The 12,248-nt window shown below is 41.5% G+C and overlaps 1 protein-coding gene across 6 annotated transcripts in view; it reads right to left on the minus strand.

The window, feature by feature from the left end:
- Positions 1-12,248, minus strand: part of mtor (mechanistic target of rapamycin kinase) — a 141,249-nt gene that overhangs the window by 46,852 nt on the left and 82,149 nt on the right. For all 6 annotated transcript variants that reach the window (XM_083769578.1, XM_083769579.1, XM_083769577.1 and 3 more), the window contains exons 31-32: positions 8,818-8,957; positions 2,480-2,580 (exon numbers count right to left, since the gene is read on the minus strand). In XM_083769578.1, coding sequence (XP_083625704.1) covers positions 2,480-2,580; positions 8,818-8,957 — 241 coding nt within the window. The remainder of the gene's footprint in view (positions 1-2,479; positions 2,581-8,817; positions 8,958-12,248) is intronic.

The raw sequence follows: 12,248 nt of genomic DNA on the forward strand, positions 1-12,248 counted from the left end.
CCAGCTATGGGACGTTACAACTCCTCTCCATTTACGTCGGTTCAAAGCAGGATTTTCAAAGCTCCACAACTCGGAATCTACGAGCGCTGTCTATGGCGATCGTCAGCCATCCAAAGTTCGGATGTCATTTGTGACTTTGTCTCGCATCGCTCCCGACATGTAAACGTTTCTGGCCACAGGTAAACAGTGTGCGCTAATGCTAATGATAGCCAATGGTTACAGTGAGTGTGTGCATGGGAGGAAACTGATTCTCTTAAAGTGGACGCAGGAGCAGCTTAACTACATTTATGCTACCAGCTAGCGGCACAGAAATAATTATTAACCCTTGGCCTACAATTCACGGAAAAAACTGAATTAATCAAAAAATCTAAAACTCCCGTTAACGGAAAAAACGGAATGACAATCAATATCAGTTATCGGGGGGTCAAAAGATCAAAAAATAATATTTTTTCGCTAATATTAATATTTTTGGATGTAATTTACCAAAAAACGGCCGAAATCCGCGTGATCGTGCGCTATCGTGCACGTGCGCCGTCTCTATGTGCGTCGCTGTAAAAAATGTGATATTTTGCGATCTTTTGGGGTTGATTTGAGGTTAATTTGACTTCGTTATGAAAAATATAGCATTAGCTTAGCAATCCGGACCAGCCAAGCTATTGACTAGGGTCAAAATACTACAGGATGTTGTTGATCGTTCAACCGGAAGTGATTTAGGAAGATTCGTCTATTTTGGCCAAAATCAGCATCATGGTGCTTTCCCGCCATCTGGTGGCGAATCGAGAGAATTCACCTTCAATGAACAAAAAATGAAAAAACATCTTTTCAAGCCACCAAATCTTTCTTGTATGTTAAAACGATGAATTAAAAATATGCCAATTTGTTACCCAAACAAAAAAATTGGGACTGGTAGTCCAAGGGTTAATGATGCTTTTCAACTGTATGGTACCAAGCTCGAAATCAACTTGACACTACTCGCCTGTTTTTGTTTTCCATCAGGCAAAGGTTGTACTGTAGATACAACCTGGTACTGTATGTTTTAGGGATAACCTCTGTGGAGGTTCCATGCGAGCGGCGGTGATAGCAAAAGTTTTTATGGCGTAGGAGGCGAATGGTCTAGAAATCGGTATGTGTGTCCGGGACTAATTTCACAAACTTCTGGCCAGATCAGTGCCAAATTTCTTGTGCAAGTAGCGGTACAGAACAAGTTACACAATACAATTTACAGTAGGCCTCAAGGTGATTAGTAGGCCTTCAGGTCAGGTGATGCTCTTATCCAGGCTGAAATGCAACAACCGAATACAGTAACCTTACTTTTCTTAGTATAACATCATTATGATACGATCGGATGACTGGGGACTCTGGGGAGTGTCAGTACCTATTAAGGACAGGGTCAAGAGCTAAGCATATTATTCCTTTGTTTTACCTTAAACTAGGATAGATTTGAGCGAGTGCAGAGGAAAATTTGGGGAAGCGGATTCAGGAGGGAGACGTTTAACAATGGCAGTCTCTATTTCTTAAAGCCACATCAGAGCAAGCAAAGAATAAAAGAAAAGAAAACAGCCTTAATATTTAGTTTCCCTCTATAAGGACACCCTGGAGCACACTCTGGATGTATCGTGCTGTGTGTTTGGAGGTTTACAGTTCACGTTGTAGGGCCACGAAGCCGCAAGGCCACAGGGGGGTTGGATCTGCAGTAAAGTGTTGGCACACAAGGTTAGTTTGGATGGCGGCGGGCGGGCGTCTTTCTCCACCACTGCACGTTATGATATGTCGATATTCTGAGTCAATGCCATTCCCATCTGGATATAAGGACTGGGCAGAGGTTGGGGTGTGGGGGATTCGTTTTCATTAGTGCTTTGGCTCCAGAGAGAGAGAGAGAGAGAGAGAGAGAGAGAGAGAGAGAGAGAGGACGTATTGAATGCCCTATGCAGACGTCCTACGCTTCAAAGTGCTACTACACAGTCGAACTGAGTGTTAATTTAACCCTGAGAGCATACAAAATTGACCTAGACATTTGCTTCATTCCCACTATTTGTTGTATTGCGTTTATTACGGTGTTTTATTGCCTTTATTTTATTGCTCATTTTATGCACAGTTTTATTGATGGTGCTATATTTTCCATGATTCTTCTGTTTCCTTTTGTAATTATTCCCAAGATTTCTTCCGATCAAGGCTTTTCTCTTGAGTTCTTCCTCACCCGACTGAGGGTCAAAGGACAGGGAGTTTTGGTTTGTGTCCTTTGTTAGAAGATGTGGGCCTGACCCTTGAGACTGTAACAGTGATTAATGGCTGTACTAGACTTGACTCACGCTGTACTGTAGTATTTGGTAGTACAATGCCACAATTACCAGGACCGCAGGAGCGGTACTTTGTAGTGGTTAAAGTGTACTGGTTTTCGATTTGTTCATCAATGAAACCAAAATGTGTCAGCTTAAATTGTGTGTTAAATCTCCCAAGACATTGAGCTAGTATACTGTACCTAGACCCCAGGCTGCGGCGGCAGCCATGCGCGCCATCTTGGCCTGAGTCTCCTCGCTGACCAGTGTCCACTCCTCGCAGCACTGCTGGTGCAGCTGGCCCCTGTGGGACAGACACACACACAAACACAGCATCCAGTTAATACAGCGGCACACTCTGCAGCGCGGCCTCCCTGACACACTGGCTCCCAAACAGTGGGTCGGGAACCATTTGTATGAGTCACGGACACATATTTATGGGTCCCTTTATTTTTTGTTTCCTACATTTCGTTTTTAATTATTATTTCGAAACATTTTCAAAAAACATTCTCAAAAAAACTTTTTTTTATCATGAATGAAAAACTAGATTCAAAGATTTTTTTCAGTACTTTCATGAGTTTAATAAGTAGTGAAAGTAGTGAGCATGTAGATCTGCTATTTTCATTACTTTGGGGCCCGGGCAAACGTCTAATTTGTCTTTTGGATCTTGAGCTAAAAAGACAGGGAACCACTGCCCTAACGTGTGCACAAAAACAACAGAGTGACGTAAGGGCGGAGATCGTTTCCGTGTCAATCAAAGCAGAGGGCCTTTGAAGATCATTAAGGCGAGGAAATTAAGTTTTTTTTTGCAAAGCAGCCATCAGCTGGCCATCAGATGAGAAGGACGGGTGACCGACAGCTAAACACCAGAGAGGCTACGCCTTGGCGAGAACCTGGTTTCTATTACATCGACCATTATCTATTAATTAATTCATTATTATAATTGTTTTATGGCTGCATGTTAAAGCTGTCCACCGGCCTGCACACAGCTCTGACCGCTGTCAAATATCCCAGTAAACGGTTTGATGTTCCCGTCGGGGTCATCTGACAAAATCTAATTCCACATTAACAACAATCAGCGCTGCATCTCGCTTGCACTCCGGGAGAAACATGTGGTTCACACCAAAGACGATGAGAGAGAGAGAGAGAGAGGGAGAGAGAGAGAGAGAGAGAGAGAGATATACATGCAGGTTTAGAAAGGTGAATCATTTTCCCAGCTGCATGGCTACAGTATCGTATATTAGACGTACAAGAACAAAAGGCCCCAGTGCCCTGGCTCTGTGCGTGCCTTTACGTGGGCTAACACAGCAGGTCCAGAGGAAAAGAGCTGTGGCTATCATTTGATTCAGCGGAGCATTACTCAAATCTTTGGAATCTCACTTGAAATAATCCTAAAATAAATAAGGAGCGATTGAAGAGAAATATTACTGCAATTCTGTACATTGAAACGAGTGAACTCTAACAACTCATTCAGAATGTGGCCAAACAAAATGAAAGCTAATCTTTATAGTGGATTTCACTCACAGAAATCTGGATAAAAGCTTGAAATCTGCCCACTTTGTTTAAATTAAGCACATTAATCCTGCATGGTGTCCCTATTTTGGGCCAAAAATATTCAAGACTTTTGTTTCTGCAATTCTTTTAAATAGCAGATCTACAACCTCACAGCGCGTTGTGACGTTGAGCTTGCAGATTGGCTATTTTCCAATTGAAGTAGGGCATATGTGCTTAATCCTGCCAAACTGATCTTTCCAGATAAATTTTTGTCTTTGGTTGATCAACTTGGATTAGCGAGACATTTTCATTTCTGCAACTCTCTTTGTTTAACTTCAATCTATGGTTCTATTTAGTTTGCGAACATCATTATATTCAGGTTTAATTGATGCAATGATTCAGTGACCAATGGGAAATTCAAACTCATTTTGATACAAAAATTAAGCAAAACTATGCATAACAATAAATTGATACTTATATGAGGAATTGATCTATGGTAATCTGATTTGCCGTTTCCCCCCATGAAATTATTCATTATTGTAATTTTATAACACAAGATGTTTCCAATGTTCTGTCAGATGAATATCATGCAAAACTGAGAAGAGAGAGAGAAAAAACTTGAAAGCTTGAAATCTAATTAAAACAAGGTTTTAGTTAATTAGTTTTTTTAAATGTCTGCAACCATTTAGCATTCGAGTTTTCCTTCTTCACAACGGCAGCAGTGATTAATGGCTATACTTGACTTGGCTTGCAGTGTACTTTGTGGTATTTGGTAGTATAATGCAGCAATTACCAAGACCCCTCTGGAGCGCACGTTTCAGTACTTTGTAGTGGTTAAATTGTGCTGGTTTTCGATTTGTTCATCAATGATGTGTTTCTCCTCTCCGATATCAGTGTATTTGTTTCTTTTCCCGGGTACCCGGTTCGATCCCCCTCCAGGCTTGATGTCATTGAGTAAGATAATGTCTACCCACTCCCTGGGTGCCCACTGCTTCTACTCTACAGTATACATTACGTCAGGATGTGTATATATCCTCGGAAACCGCAGACGTTTTGTTTTCAAAGCGAAAAAACGCCTGGGAGAGAACCCCTTGAAATGTGCTAAACTCCTCTCTCTATCTCCTTGATTAGATCATGCACCGCACCTGTATTCAATCTCTCTCTCTCTCGTGTGTGTGTGTGTGTGTGTGTGTGTGTGTGTGTGTGTGTGTGTGTGTGTGTGTGTGTGTGTGTATGTGTGTGCGCGCACAGCTCTGGACAGGGCCCAAATTAGCCAATTGATCACACCTAGATCTCCATATATGGAGCTGGCCTGTTCCGACATAACAGGGATAATACAGTAACTGGGTGGACATGCATTTCCAACTTGCATCATCCAAGTAGGCCAGTGCCCAATGGGCACCGCTCTAGTTATTTAAATTTGCATTTGCAAAATGTGACAAAGAAATAAAGGGGACACAATTATGTACATTTGCACTCCCGGTGGGGGCTCTGTTCTCGCAGGTGAGCCAGTAGGGCAACACAGAAATGTGTGCGGAGGAATTGATTCGCATAACAACTAAATTGGGAGGAAAAATGAGTAAAAATATTAATAACAACAATTACAATTTAGATATTTAGCGGACACTCTTATTGTATCACAGCGACTTAAAATAAACCAGGTAAATAATGACATAAGTAGAATGTAGAGAGAAATGTGTTGTGCCTCAAAAAACTAGGATACCAAGCAAACAATGAACCTAGCATCTGTCTAATATTAGCAATAATAGCATCCGTCAAATAAATGAATAAAAAACTCGTAATGCGCACTATTCATTCAGAACTCAACACAAACTTCAAAGATCCACACAGTTGCAAACTTTCAAAGTCACGTGACTTCAGGCAGTGTCGTCTTCCATCTCTGGTCTGAAACAGACAGTCTGAAAATAATAATTCTGCTGGAGGCCAGTGGAATGTTGTCTGCTATTTGCTGAAGTACAGTCATGCAGCCTTCTAAACTTAGTTTCAAGCTAGCAAAACATGTTTTATTAGATTTCAAGCTTTCCAACAATGACTTTAAACCTTTCAGCAGTTTTTTCTCCCCCAGTTTTTTAAATATGGCATATTTATCCAAACATTTACCCCATTCCTTTGGGGCTTAATGTACGTGTATGAACGTTCAGAACATGTCAGACATTTCAGCACAAAAAGGCTCCTTTAAAGTCTGAGTTTAGACTGGCGCTAAACATCCCGCTAGACTTTGACAAGCTGTCTCATCTCATGGAACTGTACTAAACCTCTTTACCTTAGCTGGAAACAATGTGTTCCCACAAGACTGTTCACATTTGACTCTTGGCAAGGTCAATAAGTTATGTCATTCCCACCCCACTTGAATCATTTTCTCTCTTAAAATGAATCTCAGGAGTGTATACAACAATGGCACAGGCGCCCTTTGTTACGTAAGCAATCAGTGGCTGTTTAGCCTCCAGATCTGAGTTCATCCACATATTTTGAGCCTTTGGACAAATCCTTTTGTTTACCCACACAAAAGAACACTCGACTCCCAGAAGGTAATTTATCATGTGTTCCCAACCGTGTAGCATGAAATCACCCGGGAATGTAGAGGGAAGCGAACGTGGTGGTCGTGGTGGACGGTGGTTTTGGCGTTATGCTCGTGGTCGAGGTTTCACTGAGATTTGGCGTTGTGGAGCTTGATGCTGTTCTGGTACTTTCTGTTCTCTCGTGCCTCCCAGCAATTTCACATTGATCGTCTTACAGGAAGCATTTTCACTCGCATTTTGCTCAATCATCACATAGGCTTGATTGTCGGGGTCTCAAAGATAACATTTTTTATCTCTGAGATGCCAATCTACACTGTTAATACCCGAGTGTAAACTCAGAATGTACAAATGGAACCATAATGGTTGTGGGAATTGTTGCATTATATTTTATACGTGCATGTATGTGTGGTCAGTGCCATATGGTGGACATTTGAGTCAGGGCATGATGTGACACACTGTCACCTTCAACAACTTACGTGTATGTTTTTACTTTAGAGATTCCAGTAAGGTGGGGTTTATTTTACTTACATAATGGTGGGGTGTCTTTAAAGTAGTTGGCGGGTTTCTGTATTTTTCTGTGTGTGTTTAGGGGGACGTTTGAGGTTATATTATAGTATTGTTTACCATCAGATAGTCCACTGCGCATGCGCGACCCGTTGGATAGTCTACTGCGCATGTGCGACAGGAGGTGTGTGTGTGTTTGTTAGCATTCTATCTTTGAGCATCGCGTGTGACAGCCGGTAAGATTTCATGAGCTTACTTTGTGCGACAAACATACCATATTCATTCAATGTACAGTTATTATTAGAGATATTGCATGGTAGTAATTGTTGTTCTATTTGTTTCCTTCTAGGTTTATAACCTGATTTTGACTGATTTTGTGCAGTGTTTAGTTGGTGTGAGTGTGTTGGTGTGAATGGTAGCACAATAATAAACCATATAAAAGACACTGTTATGTCGAGTTGTATCCTACGGTCCGATGCCAAAGTATATCCAGTGCAAGGAAGACTATTTTGTTACATAGACTGTGTGACTGGGTAGTAAAACGTACAATGGTCCATTTGGAGCCTTCTGGCTGGACTTGGGGAACTCCAGCTTTGCAGTTCACACCACACTATACTCTCTTCGCCTGCCAGTGAGGAGCCCCCACCAGGAGGACGTGGAGCAGTGGTTCCCAAACTTTTTCATGTCAAGGACCCCCATAATGATACTCATTAGCCCGCAGACTCACATTTGAAAAGAGATGCCAAGGACCCCAATAAGAGAAGATTTTTATGGCCATTTAATTTCAAGGACCCCCATACCCCCATACCGCCCCAGCCCTACTAGATTGGCTGTTGTTCAAGGTGGGTGGGCCCACTGGGCTGTGTGATGTCAGGTTGAGAGGTGATTCTGGTGGAATAAAAGCATTGCTTTGTTTTCATTCTGCACGCATAGTGTGTCAGGTGGCTCGACAAGAAAAAAGGCAAAAACACTCAATAAACACACCGGGAATAGGCCAATATACTGTAACGGAATAAAACTGCCACAAAATGACCAAAAACTACCAAAATTTCACACACGCTTTGCACGCACACAATGGTTTCGCACATGCATGTGCACGGGGGCCCTTCGAGCTTCAGTGCCCAGGGGCCCTCAGAGGTGCTAATCCAGCCCTGGCAGGAACGTTACCACTGCGCCACCCGAGCAACATGCTAGTGATTATTTTGCTTGTAAATAATTCTCTATATGTAAAATTATATCAAATGACTTCAGAAAGTGTATACAATTATATCCTGCATTACCGTAAAGACTTGGTAGAGACTTTCCGTTTCTTTGTTTTATTTCCACGCAAAGATAACTCATTTGTATTATTCAGACGATGTGGGTCGACGATAGTGATTTCAATGAACCAAGTCAACCAACTTACAGTATGTCCATGTGGAGATGGAGGAGAGATGGAGTAATTTCCTCAGTCGGTCATGGTGATTAAATTATTATTCAAAAAGTATGCCAATCAAATGACTATAGGCTACTTCCGTATGCAACAATTTAAGTAATTATCCCCTCAGGGTAACTGCAAACCATACTGGCCAACCGTGCGTGAACCGTGACGCTCGGGGGAGGCATCTTCAGAATCATGTTCATCCCCGATCTCATGTCCAAATTTCACATGAGATCGGGGATTTGTCTGCGAACGACAAAACAGGTCGGTGACCGGATAACTGGGGCTAAACTCATTTAGTGTGAACCCGGCAGTGACGTGCAATGGTGAAATAAATGCAAATGCCACACTCCTTTCCATGCCATGACATGAACACATTATTTTCCGTTTAACAAATTTGTTTAGAAGTCCATGTCGTACACCGCATCTCCACTAGCTAAAGAGTGCTGGGTCGCGCCCCGAAAATAGCTGATCTACAAGCTCGCAGCGCCCCTGCCTCTCTAACACTCTCTGCATGTCCCTGGAACCCGGCAGTAAGACGGCTTCTAAGCAGGGCATACGACCCAGGATCAGCTCAACGTACCATTCTCCCAGGGCTTCTAAGCAGCGCATACGACCCAGGATCAGCTCAGGGTCTTCCTTGTTCATGTCGATCTTCTTGTCGTACGCCAACAGGGCATCCTCCCACTCATGTAGCTTCTCATACCAGGTGGCTTGGATTTCCTAGTGAAAAAAGACAGTATGAAGAAACATAGTTTTACAGTTTTTATGTTTTTTTTTGTGGCTTTCGCCTTTATTTTATTAGGGACAGACAGTAGGCTGACAGGAAATGGGGAGAGAGTTGGGGGGGGGGTGACATGCAGTCAAGGCCGTCGGCATCGGGAGTCGAACCCCAGACTGGATTACCAACCAAGGTGCCTGGACCGCTGAGCCACGGCCCAGGCAGTTTTACATCATTAACCAACTATTAACAAACACATTAAGTGAAGTCATTCATCAATGATCATCATAACTCATTAACAGTTTGTGGGTGATCAATTCACTATGCATTAGTGTATTCTAAAGTACATTGCAGTGATGTAAATAGGTTGTCAATGTAATAATGAGTCCCGGGATGCAGGGATGGTCTTTTAGATGAGTCCCAGGGACATTTTATGAGTCCCACTTCAACGACGTTAGGAGTCATATTTTTACAAATTGCAGCATTTAACTCCCATTTCATTTTATATGGTTATATTGTGAAGAAAACAGAAGAAGAAATGATTATTATACCGGTAACTACAGCTAGCAAAATGAACAAGAATAATAATAATGCTCTACATATTTCATATTATTTTGGCTGTACATGCCAAGTACAGTAGTGCATCCCGTGGATGCAGAGGTTGTTGTTTTATTGCGTCCCTTAACTATAAACTGCGTTTTGGGATGCAAAATGCACCCTATTCTAATCTCTGACATTGTAATCACCAGGAATTAAAGCTGCAATCTGTAAATTCCATGTGAGATTCAAGCGTGGGTTTCCCCAGTGGGAGAGCAAACTTCTAAAGCTATTCCAAGAGGGAATCCCTTTATTGGGCCTATGAGCTTCAGGTAGTACTACTTGCCTACCAGTGGGTGTGCTATCTGACACCAGGGTCTAAATGTCTCAATGGAAGAGTAAAAAGAGGCTACTTACAATACGCTAGTAACAGTAGATTATATTAACACACTAACATACAGAGTCAGACTGGTTAAAATACTGCTTTATTCATTAAAATAAATATCGGATTGTACCTAAATAAATATGCACGCACACACACACGTTGTGTACATATTTTTGGTGGTGCAGTACAGCATCTGGGTGGAATTTGTGATGTTCAGTAACAGTAAGAGTAATGTTGCAGCTGTGACCAACTACAAAATCTGTTTTGAGTTTGCACATTGTATCGAACGACCTTGTGAATTCTGCTCTTCAGGTTGTCAGTTGAGAATAAACATTTTGTCCCTTTGTCTTGTTCCAACCTAAAATGTATCAGTCATGTTCCTAACAGTTATCATGCAAATACCACAGGTTGTGGTTTGACCTTTCTATTTGAGAACAGAGGATTATGTAGCATAATGTATTGGACATTGGTTGTCCACATGCATTTATACTTTCATCCATACAAAAAACAACAACAACACACAGATGTAAAGGGTATTCAATAGTACAGATTCATGAAAAAAATAAAAGAAGGCTAAATGGACGGAGCACATAGTTTGAGGATCCAATGTAGCACTTTTTAATACTTTCCATTGGATACATTTTTTTTAATCAACACACAAGCCTAAAGGGTGTTCAATAGCATTGATTTATGAAGAAAAAAGGTTTTGGACTTATTAGGACTGTATTTTCATGTACCCCTGTTTTATTGTATCATTACTGCATTTCTGTTTTTGCCTTGGTTTGGTGTATTTTATTTTGTCGTATTGTTCTGGGCCTTCATGCCTGCCCTTGTTTGGTGTTTCCTGTAATGTCATATAAATAAAAGGTTAGACGCCTCGTTCGGCTCTGGGGCGCGTGCTTCTCAAGAGTAGGCAAGCTTTCCCGAGTTTCCTTTCGAAGCATAGCGGAAGCACGAGCGGAAGCTTCCGCGCGTGTCACAGAAGGGGACTTTCGGTAGGCCAATCAGAGGCACGTTTGTTTTCTCGTGCCAATAAAGCTCTGTTGAAAAGACACACTTCCGCTGGACTTCCACCTTCGCTGGAGACACATTGCTCCAATGAGGCCAATGAGGCATCTATTTATATGGTCTTCTATGGTCTTATCAACCTGATCATTGTATCCCTAGTCATCTGTGTTCTGTTTGCTCGTTTGACTGTTAGCCTATCCTGTGTATTTTGAGTTCACCTGTGTCTTGTTATCCCTGTCTATTTAAGCCCTGTGTTTGCATTGTGATCTCGTTGGTCCGTGTCGAGTGAGTCTGTATTTATTTATCTCAACGTCTTATCTGGCTATATTTTGCCCTATTTGGAAGAACCTTGGTTTAGTTTAATAAACACCTTGAAGTTAATCTGCTCTGCATCTTGTTGCCTGCTTTTGGGTCCTTCTACTCCTGACACAAAAATAGTGTTAGGTGGTTTCTTCCAGACAGCAACGATATGTTACTGTACATCCAGGGTTGACCTGGCCTCCGTGGTGACTGCCCCAAGGCTCTAGAACAATTTGTCCATACACATCAAAGCTGCCCAGTCGATAGTTATTTTTAAATCCTTATTAAAGACTCATTTATTCTCCCTGGCCTTCAGTAACAGCTGATATAGCCCTGTTTCCCTTACTGGTGCTAATGTTTGTTTGTGTTTATTTCATTGTATGCTGATGTCTGTTTATATTGCATTGTTTGATTTTTGTCTTTAACTTGTACAGCACTTTGGTTGACAAGGTCATGTTAAATGTGCCATATAAAATAAAGTTTGAGTTGAGTATTATGTGTTACAATTTAGCAAATGATATTACAACCTCAAATATAGCAAAAGAAACTCGATATTATATTTTCTTTTTATAAAGATATACTTATTTCTTGGGGCATTTTTATGTTATCTTTATTTTAGATCGATCAGTGTAGGTTGACAGGAAACCAAGACCAGAGAGGAGAGACACGGCATGCGAGACAAGACTAATGTCTGATTCAAACCCAGGTGCTTGTGCTCACCAGGAGCATAGTGTATAGTCTGTGCACTACTGGCCAGACACTCCTTTATTGACAGTTTTTATCCTCCATACAGAATGGTCACTAAGCTGTCAGCGTGTCCATAAGGATCAACACATTTTTGCCTTATGTTTCACTTGCTTCACTGAATTTGTTTTTATGATGGAACCAAGAAATGAAGTATGAATGAGTCAGTGTCATAATGAAACTTTTAACAGCATACTCAAATTACTCCTTGGTAAAAGGCTTTCAGAATTCCTGCACTAAGTCATTCAGCAGATGCCCAGTTGGAAGTAAAGAACTCTCCATTTATAAGAAAGTATTTTGCAACCGGTTCTTATTACGA

Source organism: Protomyctophum parallelum, assembly GCF_964188405.1.
Source record: "Protomyctophum parallelum genome assembly, chromosome: 7".
NCBI classification, from domain to species: Eukaryota; Metazoa; Chordata; class Actinopteri; order Myctophiformes; family Myctophidae; genus Protomyctophum; species Protomyctophum parallelum.